The 26,059-nt window shown below is 49.9% G+C and overlaps 1 protein-coding gene across 9 annotated transcripts in view; it reads left to right on the top strand.

Moving 5' to 3' along the window:
* The window catches only part of NAV2 (neuron navigator 2), a 355,228-nt gene that overhangs the window by 237,972 nt on the left and 91,197 nt on the right, over window positions 1-26,059 (top strand). For all 9 annotated transcript variants that reach the window (XR_004986047.2, XM_036426216.2, XM_036426215.2 and 6 more), the window contains one exon: window positions 9,780-9,902. Coding sequence is in view for 8 of the 9 variants with exons in the window: in XM_036426216.2 (XP_036282109.1) it covers window positions 9,780-9,902 (123 nt within the window). In the remaining variant the exon portion in view is untranslated. The remainder of the gene's footprint in view (window positions 1-9,779; window positions 9,903-26,059) is intronic.

Below are 26,059 nucleotides of genomic sequence, written 5' to 3'. Positions count from 1 at the left end.
AATGACCTTACTAATAGTTAATGTAGTTCCTATCAAACAATGCAACACTGATGCAAGATGTTAATAGGGGAGACTGGTGGTGGGAGAGAGAGGGAGTGTATGGGAGCTCCACTTTCTGTGCAGTTTCTCTGTAAACCTCAAATGCTCTAAAAATAAAATAAAATAAAATAAAAATAGAGCAGGGTCTGGGCCCCACTAAGGACATTGCTGCCTCTGTGAAGTGAGGGCCTGGAAGTGTGCCCTTTCTCTCTCGGGTTCCCCAGGTGACTCAGGTGTATCCCAGAGGTTTGAGAATTCCTGGCCGTCAGTCAGCCTCCTGTCACCATCTGTTTCACTCCAGGAAGGAGCTTAAAGGGGCTTTGTCTGGAGCACTGTCTCCGGTGTGTTCGCATGTGTTTCATCTTTCAGTGGGTGGACAGAAAGCTTCCTGTGCTGGTGCGAGAGGCGCTGCTGCGATGCCGCGCTGACGGCGGAGCCACAATAAAGGGAATCGGGGCCCGACCGCGTTCTGGGCGCGGGGCTGTCAGGTTCCCGCGTGTGCAGCCTCTGCCAGCTCCCATTTCAAACTGGCATAGTGACAAGCTAGTCTGCAAAGTGTGCGTCGATCCAAATGGGAGCGATCAATCCACTCTTGTTATAACCCCTGGCTCTCTGTGCGATTGCGTGTTTTATTAGTAAAAATGGAGGTTTTGTTTGTTTTGTTTTTTTTACATTAAAACACTTTTTAAAATATATATTTTATTTATTTTTCACAGAGAGAAAGAGAGAGGGATAGAGAGTTAGAAACATGGATGAGAGAGAATCATCGATCAGCTGCCTCTTGCACACCCCCTACTGGGGATGTGCCCGCAACCAAAGCACATGCTCTTGATCGGAATCGAACCTGGGACCCCTCAGTCCGCAGGCTAACGCTCCATCCACTCAGCCAAACCGGTTTCGGCTACATTAAAACACTTTTGGAGTTGATAGGTACAAGACCCTTAAGGAGGCTAAACTGAAATGCTGTGGAAATGAGTGCCACGTTGAATTTTGTTAAACGTGTGAAATTTCACCTGGTATTTTGTGCAAGTCACACAGACCCTGGCAGCATGTTTCATCACCAGGCAGGAATTTCCTCCCTTGCTCAATCCCTCCTCTGCTAGGAGTTTGGCGAGAGCAAGCCCAAACCCAAAGCGGTGGTGAGGGTGGTGAGGGTGGTGAGGTTGAGCCTGTGTGCGAAAACTCAGGGTGACGTGTGAGTTACAGCAGTGCCCTGGGCACGGCTGAATCAGCCCAGAGCAAACATAGCCCAGAGCTGTGGGATGTGGAAACTCTCACAGAAAGTGTTGAAAGGCCCATCTCAGCCAGGACAGCCTTCTGCCTTAGCTCAGGAGAGGGGCCCTGAGCATGGGGTCTGGGAAGGAGGGTCTGTGAACCTGACTCGCACTGGATGCGTGTTTCGGACAATATGTGAGATGGTTTCCCAATAGGGCCCATACCTTAAGAAGATTTAGGAATTTCTGCTTTAGCTAGCGGTCGCTAAGCAGTTTGGGTTGTATAAAGAGCTTGTTTCTCTATTAGACGTGTTGTTTTTAAATACTAGCTGTGCCGTGCTACTGAAATATCCTGTAAACTATGACAGCTACACAAAACATAGGAATGAAAGGGGACATGATGAATCTACACAGAAGCACTTCAGTTTCCCCTGTGGGTCATCTGCTCCCCCTTACAGAGCCCAGTGCTTTCCAGTCTCTGCGTGTATTCAAAGCTTGTGGAGCTGCAGCATCTGATTCAGGAGGTCAGGATACTGTACTTCTGCAAGATTGCCAGGCGATGCTGCAGCTGCTGGTCCCTGGTCCAGATTTTGAGTGGCAGGTAGAGGGCCAGGCACGTGACTCCAGCAGTGTACCTTTGCAGCACTTCACTTTAGGAAATGAAGTCTGTGGCACACCGCCACCGGCCCCCCGCTCCCAGCTCCCAGTGAGGCCTCAAGGAGGCCCTGGAGACACTGTGACACCTCCTTTGCTCAGGCTTGCCTTCTCCTGCAGCTGCCTCAGTCCCCATGGCCTGCCGGAGCCGGGCTCTTGTCTGACTAGCTTAGCAACGTCGGCGCAGTGCTCCCCAGGGAGGCGTGCTCTGTGACTGGCTGGCTGGAGTAGGCTCCAGACCTCTTGAGCCTGGTCCCTTCTGTGGCAGTTTGACTTCCTGCCACACCGGGATCAGAGAACACACCGGGTTTTCCCAGCCACCTGGTTGCTTCCAGGCAGGACTCTGTGAGATGGAAAGGAGGAGCAGACCAGCCAGGGCAGGGGCCGCTGTCCCCTGAGCTGTGGATATTCCCGGTTGGTGGTTCGGGCCGTTGGAGGAGCTCCCCTGCAGTGACAGCATTTGCCATGGTCCTGGTCTGTGCTATGGGCCAAGGTGGCTCCTGGAGTGGCCTCCGGTGGCAGCTCCAGGCTTGAGCGAAATAAGGGAAGCGTCTGCTAGAGATGAGAATGGAGCTCGCACATCCTCCTGAAAGGAGTCAGAGCCCAGCGTAGTGATGGACTGAAGAGCCAGCAAGGAGGCCAGGCGCCCAGCTCTGCATCCAGCAGAAAGGTAGGAAACTGCTGAGGTTCACTAGGCCCGTCTCCCCTCTGCCCTCTGCCCTCTGCCGGCAGAGTCCCCAGAGATGTGAAAGCAAATGTCTCTCGAGTACCTGTATTATCCAGCCCAGATTATTTCTATAGAAGTCCTGTTGTTATAGGGAAAGACCAGCCAACTTCGGGCTTTCTCTCCAAAGGCTGCTGTTGGTTTTGTTTCATTATGTATACCTTTGGGATGGCCCATAATAGAGAAGCAGCTCCGTGTTCTCTGATCACAATTTACCTTTATTTGGATTAAAAATATTAAGTATATCCTGAGAGGAGAGCATTAGAATCACTCTGCAGTATGTCTCTGCCCTTGTCATTTGGGGCGGAGGCAGTGGGCAGAGGTAAATGAAATATGCCATATTTGCACAAGTTCTTGTGCCTGAGAATGTGGAGGTTTTTCCTAGTGGGTCTCCTCAATGAAATTTTAAGTGTTCGACTGAATTTGAGTGTGGCGGTTCTATAATTAGCACTGACAAATCAAACCCAGTTTTGTCCCAATCATCTTTTGCATTTCAAATGCATTCTCTTCTACCGTTGAGTCAAGCGTAGCGGCTTCTTTTCCATCATGAAGATCTGCTTTCTTCACAAAGATTCAGGCGGCTTTGTTAGACTAGCTTGTCCGTTTGTCCTTCTGTGATCCAGAGTGAAGCTTGCCCATCTGACTTGCAAGAGGCCTTAAACCAAAGGGATCCTTTTACAGGTTTGTCCAGAAACTCAATTTACATCCTAGTGAACTTGGGGAACGAATGTCAGGCAGCATTGTAAGGAGTAGAGGGCACTGTGAGAGCCAGTGTAGTTCGGGGACTTGGATGTTGGTGAGAGGCTCAACTTCAAGGCCTTCATCAGCCCACATTCTTGCTTTTAACCTTGCTTCATAAAGTACGTGTTGATATGTGCTCATTTTTTTTATATTGATATTGGCAAGGAACATTTTGCAAATTTCTTTCATTCTATTTTCTTTACCATGTTCACAGTTGAACCAAAAGTGTGTCCAGATATCATAGACAGGCTGAAATGTCTTTAAAGAAAAGCATTTTTCTAGGCTTGAGTTTTTTTCTCTCCTGTTTGCATGGCTTTCATTTCTCGCATTCAAGGGATTTTTAGATTTTTTTTTTTAATGTCATGCTCTGTTAGCGATGTGCTAAACTAGATCAGGGCAGTACGTGTTTCTCACTCTCCCGTCCCCCTCATCTTCCCAGTTCCCGACCAAAGGAAGGTGAATTCTTTTGAGGTCAGTGAAGGTCCGTTTGTCCCTTTTGCAGTCTGAATTGAACTGTGAACCTTGAAAACAAGGAGCCACCTATCCCTCTTTCCCCAGGAGATGCACAAGGCCAGCCTCACCGGTTTCTTCTTGTTGCCTCATTAAATTTAAGTAAGAGAAAAGACCTATGAACTGAACATTGGACTCAGAATCTAGTGTAATTTGTTCTAACAGGTCCTATTAGATGGAAGAGCTCCCTCAGAGCTAGTGTCCATTACAAGGAAGGCACCTATTTTGTTGAGAAACTTCTTGTAATAGACACGTTGCCCTCACAGACCTCTCTTGGCTGGAGGTATGGTGAGGTCTACCCTGCAAGTCTGGTCATTCCCCAGAGGCCTGGGGTGACTCAGGATTCAGACAGATGGTGCACGCTGAACAATCTGTAGAAGGGAATAGCAGGGATAAAATGCTCACCGAAAACGGAGTCATGAGTGAGGGTTCCCTTTGAAACAGAAGCCAGAGCCTGCTACTCACTGGCTTAATACCTTCATAGCTCCCCAGGTTCTCAGGCAGAGGTCTCCGCCCCAGCTGGCATGTGAGCCCTTCCTGACCGCGCCCCAGTCCCCACACAGCCCAGCTGATGTCTTCGCTCCTAACGTTCCAGCCACGGTGAACTACTTGCCCTTCTCCTAATCCCCCTTCCCTCCCTTTCTCTTTGCCTTTGTGCATGTTTTCAGGGACCTAGATGAATGCTGCTCCTCTGGCTGGCAAACTCCTTGCACCCTTCCAGGGCCAGCGTAGGCAGCACCCCTCTGTGGAACCTTCCCCATATGCTCAGGGCCGGGTGTACATCATCTTCACCTAGGGGTGGTTACCCTGTTCTATGATTGAGCCCCTCGTAGGCTTTGAGCTGTACCAGAGCAGGCCAAGCACTGGGCCTTTCCATCCCTGTACCTGGCGCAGAGCCTGGTGTTGATGGAACTAAAGAGGGAAGCAGTTATGCAGTCACTGCACTGCGATTATCGTTCCCAGAGAGCCCAGCCCTGGGCTGTCTGCGCACTCTCTCCCCCATCACAGCCCAGTGAGACCAGTCTGCAGCTCCACCCATCCTGCAGATGTGGAAACTGAAATTCGAAGAAAGTATACCCAGAAAGTGACAGAGCTGAGATTTGAAGCCATCTGCTTGCACTGTGATCTTGACCCATTTCATTTCCTTCGTCAGAAAACTAGAGATAATAATACACTTGCTAGGACTTGAGTGAAGCCCTTCGCACAGTATCCAGCAAGTGCCGGTAACCGTTAGTTCATGTTCATAGTGATGTGTGTGAGGTTGCTTTGCTAGCAAGGGGCAGAGGAAAACTGGAACCCAGGTCTGTCTGAACACAGAGCCCTGTTTCTAGCTCCGATGTTCGTTGGCCACCCCAGAGTACCCCAGCCTTGAGCAGCAAGGGAAACACCCCTCAGACACTTGGTGTCTTTAGCAGAAGCTCCCACTTCAGTGGAAGCGGTGGAAGGTGAGGCAGTGCGCCCCCTCCAGCCATCGCTGCAGAACTTGGGAGGGAATATGGAATCCTTCAGCTGCTTGGCCGCTCAGGCAAGACCCCGTCCAGCAAACTCTAGGATGTTACCAACACCTCGTTAGGCTCCAGTACTAGTTATTTATTTCCCCAAGGAGAAGGAAACCAGCACAGGGCTCAGGATTCAGTCCCTGGATCAGCCGGTTCCTTTCCTCGTGACCTCGGGCAAGTTATTTCATCTCCACTCTACGTGAGCCCCAAGATGGGGTGCAGCCATCACTCCCACCCCCCTCACCCCCACCTCCTGCCCCGAGCCTTCAGACACACCAGCCTTTCTAACTGCTGGGCAAGGTCTTGTGTTTCAGAAGAACATGCCAGCGGTGGCTTCCCCTGTGAATTATGCTTTCTTTCCCCTGTAAATTATGATTAACTTGATCACGGCAGTCTACATTAACATATTCTGTAGACAATTCCTATGCACACTTGGGTTGAACAAAAAAAATGTATCTTTGTATTGAGGCTAAAGAGTTACTGAAAAATATGTACCAAACCATTGTAATTGGTGGATAATAACTTAGAAACAAGTATGTCAAATTAGATTCTTGAATGTGAGGCTGGTTCTAGTGACAATTATCCCCAGTGCTATGTTGTCTGCTAATGAGAATACTCAACAGAATTATTTTGAAAAATATTATAAAAATATAGGATTTAATATATTGAATATATTTCTATAAACCTCCAGGAGAAAAAGTAAATATTCTCTCTCTCTCGCTCTCTCTCTCTCTCTCTCCACACACTCGCACACGCACACGCACACACACTCATAGGTGAATGCAATAGATTTGCAATAAAACTGAAATATTGTCAGATGAGTTGCATTCGGCTTCCTAGCTTTCAGGTGTGTTTTAGAAGGCAGAGGATCTGAATTTAGCCTTGCCTTTCCCTTCCTCTCTGTCCACACAAAATTGGAATTTCCGGCATCAGTTGACAAGCCAATCTGTCACATCAGTCCCTTCCTCCAGGGCCCTCCCACTGTCATTCGTGGTCATTTTCCAACCAAACTGGATTGCAACGGGGTGTTGCCGGGCTGAGCACGTCTCAGTGCCCCGGCCCGGGAATGCTGGCCCGGCTCAGTGCTCTGCCCTTCACAGGAAGCCAGGGGTGTTGTGCGTGGGCCTCGTCTACATGCCCGGGTACGTGTAATTGCCCAACTGTGTGTGTTGTTTCACCGGCAATAAAAACCCGGCAGGGAAGTGAACCACGTTAGTTTGTCCTTTGACAAGATCTACCCAGCTGAAAACGTTTTGTTTATCTATATGCTTGAAAGGACTTTACTGACATCAAACTAACTGCCTTGTTTAATGGTGCAAGATTGTGTTTTGAAGAGCTTCCACTGAGTTGTCCTTGAAAGGACATTTGCTCTAGCCTCTGGCAAAGTTACTGCATCTGGGTGTAGGTGGTTTTCTCTGCATGTGCGACTTGTAGGATGTGTGCATGTAGCCCACTGATGGACCACGAGTCACTACCTCTGTTGGATGGGTGGGTGGGTGGGTGGAAGGATGGACAGAAAGGTTCACAGACTGGCAGGTCGTTTACTTTGCCTTGCCATATGTCTTGGATGTCAAGTTTGTTGACATTTAAGAAGAAGGAAAACCTGTAATTGGTGTCCTTTCAACAAGTTCTTGCTACACCCCACCCAATGATTATGTGTTTGGGCTTCACTCATTCAACAACAATAGTATTTAATAAGCACTGAGGTTGTGCTAGGCACATGGGATACAGAGTTGAACAAAATAAGAATAGGCCCTGCCTTCAAGGAAGTTACTGTCTTGTATGGGAGAGGCAAGCATTAAAAAGTAATTACACAAAGAATTATTTAATTCTAGCTGTCATCACTTTTTTTTAATTAATATATAATTTATATACAATATAATTCACCATTTAAAGTACAAAAGTCAGTGGTATTTGTTTATTTAGGCTTAAACAACAAAATTTTTTTCAGACACTACTAGTGTCTGGGAAGTTTAAAATCAAGGTGTCTGAAGATCCAATTCATGATGAGGGCTTGCAGACAGCCATATTTTTGCTATTTCCTCAGGAGAGAGGATGAGAGAGAGAAAGAGGGAAGGGGTGAGGGAGGGAGAGAGAGAGAGAGAGAGAGAGAGAGAGAGAGAGAGAGAGAGAGAGAGAGAGAGAGACATCGATGTGGGAGAGAAAAGTTGATTAGTTGCCTTCCTTACATACCCAACCAGGGACCAAACCCACAACCCATGTATGTGCCCTGACTGGGAAGTGACCCGGCAACCATTTGGTGCACAGCATGATGCTCAACCAACAGCCATCCAGCCAGGCTCTTATGTCATTTTTAAGTGTGCAAAAACTTTCCCAGAAGTCTCTAGCAAACTTGACCTCACTAACCAAATTTATATTTTACAACCCATTTCTAAACTAGTCAGTGGCAAGGCATGTAGAAGTCCCATGATTTACTTAGACTATCAAGGTTCATGGCCCTCTCACCCTCCTGAGAAAAACAAAATTCGGAGGAGAGTGTATTGGGAAAGCAGTTTGGGTGGTTTTAGTCTATTCACAAACTGCTACTTGTTAATATGGTACAGTTGAATGAAAAGCTCAGTCTGTCCTGTTGTGTGGTTGGTACAACCACAAACGATTGGTTTGTCTGACTCCTACAGTTTTCATTATGTTGGCATTGCATTGTCTGTGGTCTTTAATGTCGTAACTGGGAGCAAGGGGAGATATCAGAGTTCAATTCAGGCATGGTGTCATGGAAGCTGCTCTATAGGAAGTTCTCTGTCCCATCCTGGGAGCTCCTTCTCACCCCAGATGGCTCCCCTGAGCACTCTCTTCTCTGCCCCTAACTTGAACTTCCTGGTTCTGGGCAACCCCCACAGCATCTAATAATTCCATTTTCTAAGAATAATTCACAAGAAGTTCCCAGAAGGGAAGGGGGAAATTTCAAGACTTGAAAACCGTTAGGATCTAACCTATATATTCTAAAGCTAAAATATTAGATGCTGTGGCCCTACCTAACCAGTTTTCTCAGTGGATAGAGTGTGGGCCTTTGGACCAAAGTGTCCTGGGTTCAGTTCCTGTCAAGGGCACGTACTTTGGTTGCAGGCTCTTCCCCAGCCCAGGCCCTGGTCAGGCACGTGCAGGAGGCAACCAATAGGTATGTTTCTCTCACATCGATGTTACTCTGTCTTTCCCTCTCTCTTCCCCTCTCCTTAAAAAATCAATGGAAAAATATCCTCAGGTGAGGATTGACACCAACAACAAAGTGTGTGTGTGCGTGTGTGTGTGTGTGTGTGTGTGTGTGTGTGTGTAATTGTATGAAATATTCCGTCATGTAGCTCAGCTGACTTTTTCAGGAAAATAAACTACTCATGGGTCTTTTTTTTACTTGAAATGTAAAATACATTATCAGACCCCTTGCAGGTTTTTCTCATGGGTCCATGTAGGAATGAAAGGGAATTGGGTTTGGTTTCTTGCTTTGCCCAGGTTTTGCATTGTCTTTCAGTTATCCTCTGGAGGGGGGCAGAGACAGCAGTCTCTTCTATGGGGTTGTGAGGGAGCCAAGGTAGATGAGGAAAGGTGCTTTGAATCTCAACTACTTCCTACGCTGACTCAGGAATGGGTCTGGCCTGTGGACAGTCAGCCATCGATACAGCAAGTCCCAGGGGTCACCCCCTTCCCTGGACAACACCGATTTCATCAGAAGGTGGTATTGTGGCATCACCGAGAGATCCAGAGAGCAGTACATTAGCATTCGTGTTATTCAGAGAGCTTTGTGACGGTCACCTGAAGACATCAGTGCAAAGGTGAATGCACCATCTTAGACACTTCAGGATGATGACAACGCTAAGGATGTCTATCCTTTGTAGGTTCCACCGCAGATAGCAGAGCACTTTTACAGGCCTTATCTCACTAATGCCCTCCTTTGCCCATGAGGTGGAAAGGCTGTGATACCCCATCATTTAAATGAAAATCCCAGAGATGTGACTTGCCTGTGATGGCAGAAGTGCCTCTCTTATCCTCTATCCTTTCTTTCCACCTCTCTCAGAAGCTTCCCTGCATCCTCCAGGCCCTGTTCTGCCCTGTTGTTTCCTATGATGTGCTTATGACTTGTCAGGTTCATTCACAGTATTTGGGTAAAAAAAAAAAAAAAAACCCTGCTTGTATAATAGCTGACATATCTGGCAGTTAATTTTTTTATTCACTAGTTCCCTTCTCTTCACGGATTCCTGTGAGTCTGCGTTCTATTTTTGGTAGCGAGCTGGGATCCTTTGGGCTGACCCGGAGGCTGAGTGAGTCCCGTGCTGCCATCAGTGAGGGAGCCTCGGCGAAGCCTCAGTGCCTTCCCTGGATGTGAGCAATGAGACTGTACGAGACTTGCTTTTGACCATACATTTGCATCTTCCTCTTCTTTTAAAGGTACATGACCGATGGCGGACTTGGCCTCTACACCCGCCGCCTGAACCGGCTCCCCGATGGGATGGCTGTCGTGCGGGAGACCCTGCAGAGAAACACCTCCCTGGGCCTCGGAGACGCTGACAGGTAAGCGGCTCCACTTGGGGTTGGCCAAGTTCAGGGGTCCTTCCTCAGTGGCCTGAGAAATAAGGGTGGTGATGTTAAGGGCGGACGGGGGCTGCTTCACCCACATGGAGTCTCGGAGGCCCAAAGCCGTGCCTGGGGTGAGCAGCGGGCACAGCAGGAAGGAGAGGGCTAAAGGGTGCTCCCGCTCTGCTCTGCATCTGATGGTGCTTCTGAGAGCGAGAGCACAGGGAGTTCAGGCTGGAGTCCTTTTCGTTGTTGTTTTGACTGTTGCTATGCATCTCCGTCAGCTCAGCAGGCCCCGGGGATCTGCTTTCCTTCTTCTGTTTGGCAGCTTTCTAGGCACTGCGGCTTGGGAACAGTCCCTCGGGAGGCACAGGTGTGTGTGCAGATGGGCGCTCGGGCCTCAGCTGAGCTGGCCTCCCCGTCAGTCTCCCGTTGCCTGGTAATGGGAGGCAAGGCTTAAGTGTTCAGATTTATGCACCTGCCCTGAGATTAGAGCGCTGAGCAGTTGAGGTTATAGGGCAGTGGTCGGCAAACTGCGGCTCACGAGCCACATGGGGCTCTTTGGCCCCTTGAGTGTGGCTCGGCGTTAGAACCACTTCTTCAAAATAGATTCGCCCAGGCTGAAAGCCGACTTCTGTGCGTGGGCCATGAAATTCTCACTCGCACTGTATGTGCACGCACGCCAGCATGTGGTATTTTATGGAAGAGCCACACTCAAGGGGCCAAAAAGCCGCATGTGGCTCGTGAGCCACCGTTTGCCGACCACTGTTATAGGGTATCCCCGGTCTTCGCTGATGCTACTATCAGAGACCAAAAGAGCTTCAGAAAACACTAGAATAAAGAAAGAGAGTTAGTTAGCATCCAAGTTTCTAGTCCTTACCCTGACGCAAACCCATTCTGTGACTGTGAGCCATCTCTTAGAGAAGAGGTTTGGGCCGTCGTGATTCCCAAGACCCCTTCGAGCGCCGCCATGCTGTACCTCTAGATTGCAGCACCATCAGGGACCTGTCTGTGCCAGGATTTTTCTGGTGTACTTGACCTCTCTCCACATCTGGGCTGGTGAGACATTCCGTGGAATTTAGACATGAGGGGTGCTAACCCTCAGGTGTTGGAAAGCCAAATATTGGTAGCACAAGCCCAGCTTCTTATCGTCCTCTTCGCAGAGCACACTGTTTACAAGGAGTTAGGGGGCTTGGTGGTTCTCTGGCTTCAGAGGACTAGGGCAGCGTGCTAAAGAGGCAGACCCCGAAGGCATCCCCCAGAAATGGGGTTTGCTGAAGGGGAAGTCTTCACATTCTGTCGGGAAGGCTGAGAAGCTGCAACTGATGGGGCTGATGGAGAGAGCGCTGCACTAGCGTGAGGAATGGGGACCCCACCTGGGCTCTGCCACTGACTGGAGTCTGTGCTTCTCAGAGTCCATCCCCCTCCCCCATGGGCCCAGGCAGGGTGGTGACAAAAGGCTTTCCACACCATTGCCAGCTCCAGTCAGTTGTGTTCCTGTAATTGCTTTTTTTTTTTAAAGAATGGGTTGGAGAGTCCACAGAAAGATGAACCGTGGGAGGGCTCTTTCTAAAGGTGAAGCTCTCTAAAAATAAAACCTTCAGAGTAAATACTACCAGGGGCAAAGTCAGCTGTTGTGACACTCCCACTGGGGATTTCACAATCCCACCGAATTGTTTTGCTTGTTTGTGCTCGCCTGTAAACACGTCGTTAGCTGGTAAATCCATTAGCATCAAGTGCAGGCCTTACAAGGTGCGTTTCCCCTTGTAGCAAAAGAAGACTCTGCAGGAGGCAGTTTAATTTAATGCTTCATTGCAGGGCGAATGGAATTATCGCAGACCACAGCTGAGCTTGGTTCTGCTGTCGGAGGCGGAGGGTTCGGGAGGGGGCTGGGGAGATGATAGCACCTGATATGTGTTTCCAGTCCAGCCTCTATGTGCTGGGACCGTGCGGACCACGGTGTCTTCCAGTTCCTCCCAAATGTGAAACTTAAGTGGCTCACTGACCAACTTTAAAGAAAGAACTCAGGTGGCTTTTTAAAAATAGGATTTAATAATGCTTATAAGTTTTCTGTCTAGTATAAATATTGACCTGTAGGCACTGAGATATTTTGCATTATTCTGGAATAAGTTAAGTTTCTTTAATCTCCAAAAGCATTGTGAACAGAATAATGATAAATTATTATTTCATCTTTTTAATAATTACACTTATCACTATGCCCTGGTTAGGTGGCTCAAAGGTTGCAGGTTTGATCCCGGTTGGGAGGCAACCAATCGGTTTTTCTCTCTCTCTTGTTCTCGCTCTCTCTTTTTACCTTTCTCCTTCTTCCCTCCCTCCCTCTCAAATCAATGAAAAAAATAATCCATAATCATAAAAGCATAACATGTTAATTAGACCAGATGTCCTTCCGTCCTCTAGTAATAGAATAAAATCAATGAAAACATATCCTCAAGTGAGGATTAAAAAAAAAACAACACAACTTATACTTATCACATCAAACCATGATTTTACAAATATTGCTTAGGGTAAGAATAGTGTGGGCTATTTCATGGGAAATATCAAGGTAGACTATCACGGAGGGTGTGCAGATACATTATTTTTTTAAAAGGTCGTATGGAAATGGATGGCTGCAAGTTAGCCAAGCCTATTCTTGCCCCCACAATTGAAAATATGTCCTTTAAACAATTTAAATTCGATGAGTCGGAAAATGCAGAGAACCCAGCCCCTTTCCAGAATTCTTCCCTTTTAACCCGAAACAAGCTGAGAGATTTTGAGCAAGTTCTTTATAAAAAGGCAGCCCGGTCTTTAAGGATTTGCACACAAGCAGCAGATTGCTTCTACAAAGGAAGTAGAAAAGTAGTGGAGATGAGGCCCAGTTAGACCTCAGCCAGGGGAAGACAAGCATCCGAGGGCAGGTCACCTCCCATGGAACAGGAGAACCACTAACCTGAGCCGTGCTGCTCCACAGAACAGCCTGAAGGGCGCTGGCCTACCCCCCTGACCTCCACTGTTTGCAATAGGAAGTGGCTGGGGTATCTTTGGGGTTATTAAAAGTAACTGATAGCAGTGTGTACCTTCGAAGCCTGGGGGATAGGGACCAGGTCATCTGTGAGTCTCGATGTCATCAGCGGCTTCTGAGAAACAGTCAAGGATGACAGTCAACTTAGAAGGCCCACCTGCCCTTGATCTCCTGTCACTCCTCAGGGCTGCCACCTGGGGCTCCAGTTTTCACCCGACAGTCATCAGTGGCTACTTCCAGGAACAAGAGCCAGCAGTGGAGAAGGGAGGATCAAAGGGGACCCATAGAGGTGGCTTATTACAAGCCAGGGGCCCCAGATAACAGCAAGTAAAGAGAACTTGGACACAGAGGTCTCTGGCCGGGCAGCCTGGCAAGAAGAAATACACCCCTAGAACACCGAGGGGCTGGGGTCCCAGACAAGCAAACAAGTTGTTGGACTCCTGCCAGCTCCTCCATGCACCCCTGTCCCCTCAGCTCCCTCAGAAGTTCTTTTTAAAAAAATATATTTTATTGATTTTTAAAATTTATTTATTTATTTATTTGCAGAGAGGAAGAGAGATAGAGAGTTAGAAGCATCAATGAGAGAGAAACATTTATCAGCTGCCTCCTGCACATCTCCTACTGGGGATATGCCTGCAATCAAGGTACATGCCCTTGACTGGAATCTAACCTGGGACCTTTCAGTCCGCAGGCTGATGCTCTATCCACTGAGCCAAACTGGTTTGGGCCCTCAGAAGTTCTTGAACTCCAGCTAGTGGAGTGCTTTCACAGCTTCAAGCACAGCCTTGGGGAAGTTTCCACTCCTGGGTCTCCTCCTTTGTACTTGCAAGCCATCCGCTGTGCTCACAGCCTTTTCCAGTATCCCTGTCCTGCTTCGCCTGCAGTGGGCGCAGGCAGCTAGATGCTGCCCTCCATGGCACCCCTGGGTCGTGAAGCTGTCACTGAGAGCACAGAAAGCCAGAATCCAGGCTGCCGTGGGCGCTGGAGCAGGACGACTTTGGAATCGCTTGGCACCTTCCTTTTGAACCGTGAGGAGGAACTCTTACTGGACTCCAGTGGCTTTTATTGACTTGTTTAAAGATAAAAGTAGCAAAGTAACAAATGCTGCGTGGTGGAACTTCAACCTGCGACCTGAACAGGATGTAAATTGTGCCCTAGCTGGTTTGACTCAGTGGCTAGAGTGTCGACCCACAACCGAAGGTCCCAGGTTCGATTCCGATCCAAAGGCACGGACCTCGGTTACATGCTCCGTCCCAGGTCCTGGTCCAGGTACATGCAGGCGGGAGGCAACAAATGGATGCTGCTCTTTCTCCATCTCTCCCCCTCCCTTCCATTCTCTTTCTCTTAAAAAAAAAAAAAAAAAAAAAAAAAAAAAAAAAAGTATTCTCCTGTGAGGATTAATAAAAAATAACCAAAAAATTAAAAAATATATAAATTGCCCTCCATGATGCCATAAACCAAGAGGGAAGGAGAACCTATTTTTCCTTCTTGTTACTAGTTTCCTTGCCCCCAAACCCTGAACATGCTAGGTGTAGAGACTATGCTGGCAGTGGGAGTCCCTGTACTGACTTCCTGTCCGCGTGTAGAGCCCTGGCCTTGACGCCCAGAGCTGACCCACTTTCAGCTCAAATCGCAGTCCCACGGTGTGAGGATGTAACTATGCAGCCTGGTATTTGGCCAGCCTGCCAAGCTGAGCCCTCCTTCCTGGCCGGGACTGTCATTGGAGCCCAGGGCACCGCCTGGCTTTGTGATTTGTGTGGAACAAGGCGGCCTCCTGGCACCAAGCAGTGCAGCTATGGATTCAGGCCCGACTCGCAGAGAGGAGATGAATCCAGGCCAGAGTCCCCCAGCTGCAGGTGGAGCTCACTCCCCTACCAGGTAGTAAGTCCCCCAGCTGGTCATTTCTTAGGCAGAGCCCCTGCTGGGATGTGCAGGGAGGAAGGGACTTCAGTGGGAATGACTTCTCCCCTGGCCTTCCTGCCAAGCCTATGGTAGGCAGAATAATTACCCCCCAGCCCCACCACCTCAAACGTCCATAGCTTGGTCTCTAGAACCCATGGATACGCTTTGCTACCTGGCCAGAGGGATGCGGGAACACTGGGAGATGTGCAGGAGGTGAAGGTGGTGAGCCTGTTCTGTAAAGCACTGAACAAAGATACAACATTCTGATGATTTCTCAGACCTACAGGTTATCCAGGGCTCCCTGGGCTCCATCCCCTGGCTTCTCTCTCTCTTCTTTTTTTTTTATAATCAATTAATTAACAAGCCCTCTTCCTTCCGTAACAGCACCAATTGTGTGTTAACGGAAAGCATGAGGATCAGAGAAAGTGTGAGTTAGAATATGACGTATAGAAAAAGAAGGGAAGCCCTAACCGATTTGGCTCAGTGGATAGAGAGTTGGCCTATAGACTCAAGTGTCCAGGTTTGATTCCGGTCAATGGCATGTACTTGGTTGCTGGCACATCCCAGTAAGAGGTGTGCAGGAGGCAGCTGATTGATGTTTATTTCTCATCGATGTTTCTAATTTCTCTCCCTCTCCCTTCTCTCCGTAAAAAGTCAATAAAAAAATTTTTTTAAAAGAAAAGGGAGGAAATTGAGAATACAGATATACTATCCAAAGCTGCTACATGGTTTGATATTTGAGCATTGAGCTTCCTACTGACCTAAGTGAAAATAAACTTTGCCTTACTTCCCCCGCCCCCCACCCCGTCCTAACCTCTCCCGTACTATTTTGTCTTCATCTCTCCTTGCTTGGGTCCTTCCTCTTTCATTCTCCTTGCATTTTTTTAGTCTTGCACTCTAAGGGTTATGCTCATTTTCTGGGGACAGAGGGATGCCACCAGCACCAATGATTTCCATTCTGTTTTCTTCCCCTCCTTTCCTCTTTCCTCTCCCGCTCGTATGAAGCAAGGGGAAGGAAACAAAGCAGACGAGAGTGAATGTCACTTGCATTGTAAAGCTTATAAAAGGAACCTCAGAGGCAAAGCTCTATTTCTGAGGTAACAGGGTAATAATTACTGTGTTGGCCTTTCCCAGGGGCCTCCTTTCTGCTGGAATCACTGGCTTCCTTTTAAAGTCAGAACCACTTCCTGTGGACTGGGTGGGCAGGGGCCACCTGTGCTGAACAGAGGGCTGGTGCTGACAGGAAGCAAACCAGCTGCACCTTAAGCCACAAAGGAATTCTCCCAGTGGCTTGTAAAGAGAAGAGAAAGAGTAGTCTGTGGAGTCCCCTTTCTTGCTCATTCAGTGTTTTCACTTTAAAAAAAGAAAAGAGAGAAAGCAAGCAGTGTAGTGGCCCCAGGAGGATCGTCCACTTCCTAATGTTGCCCAACTTGATAACTTTGTTCCAGGTTACACTCTAGAAGCACAGCTGAGGCAGCAGGTCCCTAACCCAGTTATTTTGGGGGCAGAGACACTGCTGGGATATACAGAGGAGGGGGGAGGGCAGCCACTTCCCCAACCCTCCCAAGTACATTTTCCAAAAAATGTAGCCTTTTCAATGGTTGTTTCAAAGTAATCTGTAGACTTGGTGGCTGTTCAAAGTATGGATGAGAAGATGTCTAGCGGTATGAAATCAAGAATGAGAGGTCAAAGAAAAAAAGCCAAATGGTGTGCTTTATCCCCCAGCAACTCAAACCATAGGCTCCCAAGCCCAAGACAGAATCTGGATTGCACCTGTGCCCTGCAACAGAAGAGAACATCATGTGTTTTAATCCAGGCACCTGGGCAAGTCTTTGCTTCAGTCAGGGTAGAATACGTTGTGCTGTGTAACGAACAATTCCAAAAAACTCACCATGAATGGCCTCTGCAGATCAGTAGAAGGCTGTGTTGTATGTACATCATTTCCACTCTAGGACCCAGGCTGAGAGAGGGGCTTCTGTTTAAAGTATTGGCAATCCCCATGGCAAAGAGAAATGGTCAGCCACATACTGTCTCCTAAAGCTTCTGCTGGAATGGCTCACGTAACTTCCACCTGCTTGTCATTGGCCAAAGGAAGTCGCATGGCTACACTTACATTCAAAGCTGAAGAGAAGTACAGTTCTACCTGTAGGCCCGTGAGAGCAGAAAATATACGAATTGCCTTAATGACTATCATTTTTTGCCGTACTTAATGCCAAGCCCCCATTATTTAGCCAACTCTGTATCATGTAATTTACTGCATACCTCTCGGATGTCAGGAGCTGTGCCACCCAGTCTGACTGATGGGCTCTAGCAGGTCCTGGGGGGGGGGGGGGGGAGTGAGCAGATAGAGACTCAATAGGTTAAGGAATTTTTAAACAGTGCTATGAGGCAGTTGCATTTCAACATTTGGACTGAGTTTTGATATGTGACAGCTAATAGAAAATGCTGATATTTACTGAGCACATTCTATGCATAGGCTCTGGGGATCCAAAGATGAGTAAGAAGTAGTCCCTGCTTCCTACTGTCAAACTTGAAGTCAAATAGAGGGGAGAGAAGCCTTAAATAAGCCCTCACCACTCGAGGTGCCAGCTCTGGGGAGACTTTCACCGATGCCGAGAGCCGGAAGGACGGGGAGTCTCCTCAGGGGCTCCCTGCAGCCCTGCATTGGGAACTTGTTATCATACTAAAACGCGGGTGGTTTCCTTTTCTGTCGGCGATGATTTGAAAGATCCTTTGAAAACATTACCCAAGTGTCCAAATAGGCCCGCTTATCTCACCATCCTTGTGGGATTTTCTTTTGTTTCCTTTAATATCCTTTGTCACTTCTGAAGAGCAGCCCAGCCTTGATTTCTGTTGCTAAAACGTAAGAGCTGATTGCAATGAGCCTGTGTGTAAGGCGGCCTTCACACTGGCCTGTGGAGGGGTGTCCTGGTTACAGGGTAACCTTTAGATTGTCCTGCTACACAGCTGTGCTGCCTGAGTTTCTGTTCAAGGTCACCACTCCTGGGAAAGTGTTTTCCCAAGGCTGCCTCTCCCCAGGCAGGCCAGCGGGAAGCTGGCGGTGCAAGGCTGGGGGCGGGGGCGGGGGCGGGGCGGGGGGGGCTCAGAAGCATAGGGGCTACCCTCTCACGTTGCCAATGAGGAAATCGAGGCCCAGGGAGAGAGCCAGTAGCCCAGCGACCACTCGCTGTCCGCCAGGCGTCAGGGAGCAAGGTCATCGCAGTGTTTGGAAAGTATGAAGTCTAGGAGCTTGTATGAGAGCACACGTTATCTCTTTGGTGATTGTTCCCAATGCAGCCCATGTAATAAGGGAGGCAGTGCTGTGGGAACCAGAAGGCCTTGTCCTGGATCTGGCTCTGCCTCGTCGAACATATTGGGCTCGATGTCCCCCCGCCCCTCATGTCTTCATCTGTGGGGTCAGACCAGCTGATCCTAAGGTCCCTGAGTTCCAGTAGGTCAGGGATCTTGCCTGTCACTGGAGGGCAGGGTAGAGGGAGTGGCTAACAAGTGTAGCTCATTCATGCAGGGCAGGGACCCCAGGAACTTTTTGCCTCTGATATTTGCAGTGGGTTCTCTTAGGAGTGGTGTTCTCACCCAAGACCTCTGGTGTGTGCAGACCCAGACCAAGGGCCCCCACGTCTGCGCGTGGCAGACCTCTCTGAGACAAGAGATAGCCTCTAAGCGTCCATCCTCGCTGCTCCTCAGAGCTAAGCCTGCTCTCCGCCTCCTTGCCCCCAGAGAAGGGCGAGAGAGGAGGGTGCTGGAGGATGCCCAGAGCTGAAGGACCAGATGAAAACTTCCAAAAGGGGGAGTCCGGGGCGGGCAGAGCCACGGGTGAGAGTGGTGAGGCCGGGACCCTCCGGTGCCTGGCAGAAGGTCTTCCTTCATTCACTGCTCTAACTTGGAGTGTCACCAGAATTATATCAGGCGTGGACGCTCATGCAACTGTGGTCTTATTTTGCATCAAGATAAAATTCCAAGTGACTGATAAGCAGTGAATTACATTTATTTGGGTGGGTGTTTTGACTCAGTATTTAATTGGACTTGGATATTCATCGCTCCCTAAATCAGTACAGCCTGTCCTGGGACAGGGCGGTCAGCCTGGGGACCGGGCATGGTGGGGGGCTTAGAGGGACTTCCCTGTGCTGGGATTTTTCATGCAGTTGGCAACACCAGACGTCTGCACCACAAAACAGCACTTGGGTTTATGCAGGGAGACCGTGCGTGATACGTATAGGGGAGCAGGCTTCGAAAGGTGGCATCCCTTCCCCAAAGCCGCTGTGTGAGCTCAGGATTTGAATTTGTGTCTCTGGGCACAGCCTTTGCTTCTACCATTGCGCTTGCCTTCCTCAGGTTCAGGGCTCGGCTGCCATCTTTCTTCCACAGGCGATGGCATCAGGACCACTGACCCGTAAGACCCCCTCTTCCCAAGTCCGACTCCCCAGGCTCCATGAAAGGACAGCCCAGTGCATGGCCCAGGCTCCCGCCAGGCCCTGCGTTGTAGAGGGAACTCTGACTTAGGAGAGTATCAGGGATGCTTGAAGCCATGAGGGTCCTGTTTTTCTCTTAAGAACATGTAACTCCTGCAGTGCCATGGCCTCCAGGAAAGGCTAGGAGTTACCTCTGTCACACTGATCACCCCTGGTGGCCTGCAGGCTCCCCCTTCAGCCTTCTTCTCCCCGGGAGTGGTGAGTGGTCTCCCCTGGAAGTCCCTGGCATTCTGTGTCTCAGCGTCACCCGAGAGGAGGCTGCTTTGTCTGCTCCGCTGGCCGCAGTCCCGCTGTTTCTCCTGTCCACTGTGCACTTTGATTTATCTCCCTCATTAACCCACAGTGCTCGGTCCTGTGAAACTGCCTGAAATGAGATCTGAAGGGGGACTCGGATATTCTGGAGATGATGCAAGACTGTGGGGGAGAGATTCATCAGGGCCTGAGGGAGATGAGGTGGCTGCATGGCTCAAGGACTTCTATTGCGGCCTCTCTGCCTGTTAGCTTGCCCTGCATTTGGGGGAGAAGGATGCACAACCTTCCGGTTCCCTCAGTGGCAAATGAGGCTTAAAAAGCACCCTCCCTGGCTGCTGATTGTGGGGTCTCAGGATGTGGATGTGGGGAGGCCCTGGAGAGATGGGCTGCAGAACCACGGGGCATTTGGGTTGGGGTTGGAGTTGGTCACATCATCTTTTACGGGGTGCACAGGTGGACTCAAGAAGGAGAGAGTGGGAGCACACAGGGTGCTTTCTGGTCAGCCGGAAGCTGGCTTTGCCAGCCGAGTACTCTGTGGGGAGATGGAGATGGGTCTTCAGGTTGGCCCTGCCTTGTGCTGCTGAGGTCCTGCGGGAAGGAGGGATCCATGTCTTCTTATCAGTGTGGGAGCAGCTCCTGAAGACCAGGTATGCAGTTGCCAGGGAGGCTGCCTGCACCGCTCCCGGACTCGGGGCAGTTTGCCATCCGGGGTCCCAGTCTGACACTCACTCATCGTCAGTAACAACAGCTATGACTCAGTGAGCACCTGCTGTGTCCCAGTGATTCTTCTGGGTACTCTACATGGTGGCTTGACCCTCCCAGCGGACTCAGCCAGGCAGAAGTTGTCCCAGCTGCACGGACGAAGAGCCCTGGGTCAGGGAGTCCACGTTGCTTGCTGGCGGCATAGGCAGTGAATGGCAGAGCTCCAGTTTCAACCAGGCCTGTCTGACTCCAGAGCCGGCATTCTCTCCAGGACCGGGCTGCCTGTCTCCTAAAGGGCAGGTGTGTCCGTGGTGAATAGTCCACAGGTCTAGCTCACTCTAGGAATAAGCAGGAATAACCTCATGGCGCTCCTTACCTGAGTAATGCCCACTCATGCTCCAGGACTGGCCCCGGCCCTGCCTTTTCTGGGAAGCCTCCCTACCCTGCTCCCTCAACCCCTACCCCAGACTGGGTCCTATGGGGATGGGGAGCAGGAGATTGGGGGGGGGGGGCGGTCTCTGATCCCTCCAGAATTCCCTTTAACTTCTGCTTTGTTCTCTGATAGCATTTTTGTTGTTGTTGTTAATCCTTACTCGATGGTATTTTTCCATATTTTTAGAGAGAGTGGAAGGGTTGGGGAGAGACAGAGAGAAACATCAATGTAAGAGATACACATGGATTGGTTGCCTTCCACACATGCCCCGACCAAGACTGGGGATTGAGCCTGCAACCGAGGTATATGCCCTTGACCAGAATGAAACCCAGTACCCTTTGGTCCATCACAGGCCCTCGCTCTAGGCGGCCAAACCAGCAAGGGCTGATAGCATTTTAAATATATTATTATTTTATTATTATTATTATCCTAAGAATGACTAATAAGACATACTGAATATTTAGGTTTATTCTCCTTTTCCAGGCCATTGGGAAGCCTTGGGCATAGTTCCTTCGAATGCTCTCTCCCGTCTCTCCCCTTCTTGCGCTCTCACCTGCCATCGTGGGGCCCCGGCTGCTCTGTCTCTCATTGAGACCTCACTGTGGTCCCTCCGTGGCATTTGCGTGTACATTCTCTCATCTAGCAGCCCCTGTGATCTTCTCTCCCGGGTCTCAGGTCCCCCTGCCCCCTGCCTAACCCTTCACCCCAGTGGATTCCCACTGTTTGTAGACTAAAATGCAGACTTCCTGCCATGGCCTCCAAGGTCGGGCATCTCCTAATCCCTACCCACCCCGACTCACGCTTTCCTTCAGTCTCTTGAACCTGCCAGACTCTGTCTCCCTTCAGAACCTTTGCCTCGTTCTTCCCCTGCCAGGGGTGTTCTCCCACCCCTCCTCTTCCGGCTCTCAATTCAAACATCTGTCGCCTCTCAGAGACGCCTTCCCTGACTGCTCTGCCTAATGAAGTTCTCCCTGTGGTGTCTTTTAGAGCATTTATTCTGTTTATTTCACATCCTTGTTTGCATTTGCATTTATATATTTTTGTTGTTGTTATGTCTCCCCACTAGACTATCAGTATCAGTAAAGCAGGTGAATCTCCTTTCTAAGGCAGTGCCTGGCTCCCAGGGGTGCTCGCTACATAAACCATGAATGAGGCATGACTGTCCCCCTCCTCAATGCAGGCCCCAACCAACCAGAACTGGGCACTTAGCACTCAGAACAGCACACTGACCAATCAGAACGGGGCAGCTGTGACACCTCTTATGGCTGATGCAGAACAACCCTAGTGCCACGGTTTATGGCGAACCATCACACTCAGTCCCCATAAAGTCCTCAAAATAACTTAACTGTGACCCCAACCTGCCCTCAGATATGGGATTGTTGGTATCCAGGAGTTTTTCCTGTGGGAGACTGAATGGTTTGACCCAGCTCACTGCCTTTTTGAGGAAAATGATTTCAAATCTATGACACCCCACCCCCACCCCAACCCTCTGGCCTTCCTGAGTCCCATGTCTTCATCTTTAAAGTAAAAATGAGCCCACTTCATAGAGCTGCTGTGACAGTGAATGAGGACAGCATATGGGCTATGTTAGCTCAGTGCCTGGGCCCCCTGAATACCCTGTCAGTGGCAGCAAGTTTTACTTAGTGGGGGCTAGGATGCTGATTGTAGATGGGAAGTCAGGCACAGAGAGGTTAGCCTGGGGAGCCTGGATGTAAGGCTGGGTCTTTTCAGCGCAGGTCCAGCACTGTGGCCACTGCCTGCATCGCCTCCATGCCTCAAAGTACCCTTCTCTTTGTGATTCTGCTTTGGGGGGCGGGGGGCAGTCTCATTAGCTCTTGTACCTCTGCTTCTCCAGTCCCTGAGGAACTCTGGCAGGGGGGAGAAGAAGTAGAAAATATCACTCAAGTCCTGAGACCCCAGCGAATAACCGGCAAAAGCTGGAATAGTCAACCCAGTCCGTATCCTGGCAGGAGGTCCCACTCTTTGGAATTGGCCGGCTACCCTCCTGTAATAGCCTCAGAGGTGCAAACCTGTTAAAATCCCCAGCAGAGGCCTTGAAAAGCGACTTGAAAGGGTTTATGACCCTGTGGATTCGTACATCTCTCTGAGCCAGGCTATAATTTCAAGCTCTGCTTTTGGAAGTCAAGATCAGAGGCATAATTGGAGGGGGCCGTGGAGCGTGCACTGATTATGTTTCATGCTTCGGGATGAAGAAGCTGCTGTGGGAGGGCCTGGGGTAGTGACCTTGCAGGGGTGGTGCCAGGGTACGAGGGGTGCACAGAGGGGAGTAAAGCAGGGTGTCTAGCTAGGACAATTAAATGGCCTTGCCTCTCACTTTAAACAAAGAGCCTTGCTCTTAATGATCTGGAATAAAGGGCTGGAGAGCAAAGCCAGAGCTGGTAGAGCTAATATGGGCCCCCGGCCTTGAAGGTCCCCACAGGAAGTCTGCAGGGGAGCCCCTGGGCCCACAGGCAGCACTTGTCATGCTAATGACCCAGCCACTCTGGTGCCCAGGAGGTCACTCCCAGATTACAGATTTGAGCTCCCCTGGAGCCCAGGGCTGTTACTTTTTCTCTCCACCCTCCTTTCATCCATCTGCTTCAGGCCCAAGGTCCTGGCACAGGTCCTCTGCTCTTGCTGCCACTCTACTGCTGCTCCACACGTCCTTCCCAGCACAGTCACAGTGACCCTCCCTAAATATCTCTCCGACCCTGGGCATCGCTTTCCTGCTTAAAATCCTTGGTGACCCCAGTCAGAGGCAGGATAAAGTGCAAACGTCTGGCATTGTCCCCCAGCCTTGGCCCCTGCAGCCACACCAGCCCTCCTCACTCCCCCTCCCCCCACCTCTTCATAAACCACAGCACCTCACTCATCTCAGTGTTCCAGGTCTGCTTGCTTTACCCTCCCCTGACCTTGTTTTGAGAGGCCAGCACACACCGCCCAGCATTCAGCGCCAATGTCACCTTGCTAAGCATCTCGGATTCTGTAACTTTCCTTCCCTTGGAGCTCTGGAAGGACCCTGTGCAAGCCTTTGTTTTAACTCCTAACAAAACCTTGACTCTGTTCTCAATGTAAACTGAAGGCAGGGATTATCTTATTTATCAGTGAGCAATTAAGACTTGTTGAACTAAACTTCAGTTTTAGTTATGTTTCCCCAGGCAAGGCCTTGGATTTCTCACTGTGAACACTGGTTTTTCTCACTCTCAGCACTGGTTCCACCCTGAGCAGGTAGCTCTTCCGTAAAGATCAGAGGCAGGCCTGCCTGAGGTGACCTGTGGTTCGGGGGACTTGTGGGTGCTGTGGTCGTGCTCTGGGGACCTAGGGACCCGGAGTAGAGCCTTCTTCACAGACACCGATGTCCTCACCAGATCACGAATAGCTGAGGGAAGGGCAGTGCAGACTGGGATATCAGTGCCCTTGGCCCAGAGGTCAGAGAGCCTGGCGCTGGGTAGGCTGGGAAGGATTCCTGAAGGAGGGCACTGTCCATGGATCTTGGAAAACAAGTGGGATTTCAGTGGAAAGGAGAATGAGTAGTCCACCAGGTTTAGCAGGGAGGGAAGGAGGAAAGTGAGGGGCGGATGGGCAGTGGGGGGAGAAGGGGTGGGAGGGGGTGATCTCTGAAGGCCCAGGTGTGTTTTCCAGGCTGGCAGATGTTTCACTCTGATACTTACCACCTCACCCTTAGGAAGTCACCGGCTCCCGGCTCCCAGTCACAGCAGGGGTCATCCCTGTGTCCTTGGAGAGAAGCCTTCTGAAAACAGACTCTGATAGACTGAGGCAAATAGCTGACTTATTGTAGATGCCCTGGGCTCATGGCATTAGAGCAGGCCACCTCCTAATGATTAAACACTACACAAACACCGGGGACCGGGTGTCCCCATAGATGGGCTGTAAACTGGAGGCAGCTGGGAGGAAGTGAGCGGGGAGAATGCCTTCTGCCCTAAGCAACAAGCCCTCCAGTAGGCGCCAAGAGACAGACCCAGATGTTGACTGCCACCGGGAGAGAGGGTTCTGAGGTCACCCAGAGTGAACAAGGAGAAGCCCTGGCCACCTTGTGCCCCGTGCTCTCGTGAGCTGTGCATTCGTGCGCACCATCACCAGGTGAGGTCAGTATCGCAGCTGGGGGAACAGCTGGTCATTGATGGGACTGGATTCAAACGAGACCCATATTGATGTTTTATATCACATGCTGCCCACCTGTGAGGGGGAACTCGCACCACCACCCTCACGTTGGATGATGCGGCTGCCCAAAAGCAGTTGGGCCATTTATCTGGAGTCCCACAGTAAGCAGGATTAGAACCCAACTCCTCTACCCTCTGCCCCTCAAGCCTTCTCCATATTCTTAAGTGATTGCATTCCTCCCCTAGCCACTGCCAGGGGCCAGGTGTGGGACATGGCTTCTCCTGTTCTACCTGAACCACTGCCCTTCAGTTCTGCGTTAGCTCCACCTGAGTCCAGTAGGTAAAAGAATCACTCCTGTTTCTGCCTGGTGCCTCTCCAAGAAGGAGGCAGCTGGGCCCTCCTGGTGGGAGAGGTGAGGGTTCACACCCACCTGCCCTGCAGTGGAAGGGCGTGCCAGGGCTATGGTGGGAAGCAGCTTCTCACTCACCTCCGAGGACCAGGGAGACAATCAGAGCCCTCACTTGTCACCAACCATCTTGAATTATTAGGATCCATTGCTTCCATTCTTCAGTAAGAAAAACAACCATTCAGTTCATTGGGTTTGGGCTTTCCAGCTTCTGGTTTTGTCATATTGTTAATAATAATAATACCTAATAGCTACTAGGAGGCAGGAGGGCCCATGGGGAGTCAGGAGAACTTGCAAAGAAGACTTCTAGAATTCTCCTCGGTCATGGTGAGCCTCCAGCCCTCCACCTGGCAGGCTCATGGGACCCTGAAAAGTGGTTCTCAAACCCCAGGGCTCTTTGAGCTGCAGGGAGGGAGCCCCATCCAGAAAAGCACCCTAAAGGTTGCATTTGTTCTTTTTATTTATTTATATTTATTTATTTATTTATTTATTTATTTATTTATTTATTTATATTTTATTGATTTTTTACAGAGAGGAAGGGAGAGACATAGAGAGCCAGAAATGTCAATGAGAGAGAAACATCGACCAACTGCCTCCTGCACACCCCCTACCGGGGATGTGCCTGCAACCAACGTGCATGCCCTTGACCAGAATCGAACCCGGGACCCTTCAGTCTGCAGACCGACACTCTACCACTGAGCCAAACCGGTTTCGGCTGCATTTGTTCCTTTTAGGTGTCCAAGCCTGAGCCTGCCCAGTTAACGTGTTCTTAAGAGGAACCTTGAGTTTCAGAATCCATGTTTCAGTGTCATCTAAGTGTTCTCTGTG

The sequence above is a fragment of the Pipistrellus kuhlii genome, unplaced genomic scaffold, assembly GCF_014108245.1.
Source record: "Pipistrellus kuhlii isolate mPipKuh1 unplaced genomic scaffold, mPipKuh1.p scaffold_m20_p_9, whole genome shotgun sequence".
NCBI classification, from domain to species: Eukaryota; Metazoa; Chordata; class Mammalia; order Chiroptera; family Vespertilionidae; genus Pipistrellus; species Pipistrellus kuhlii.
Note: the sequence above shows the minus strand (reverse complement) of the source record. Positions and strands in the feature narration are given on the sequence as shown.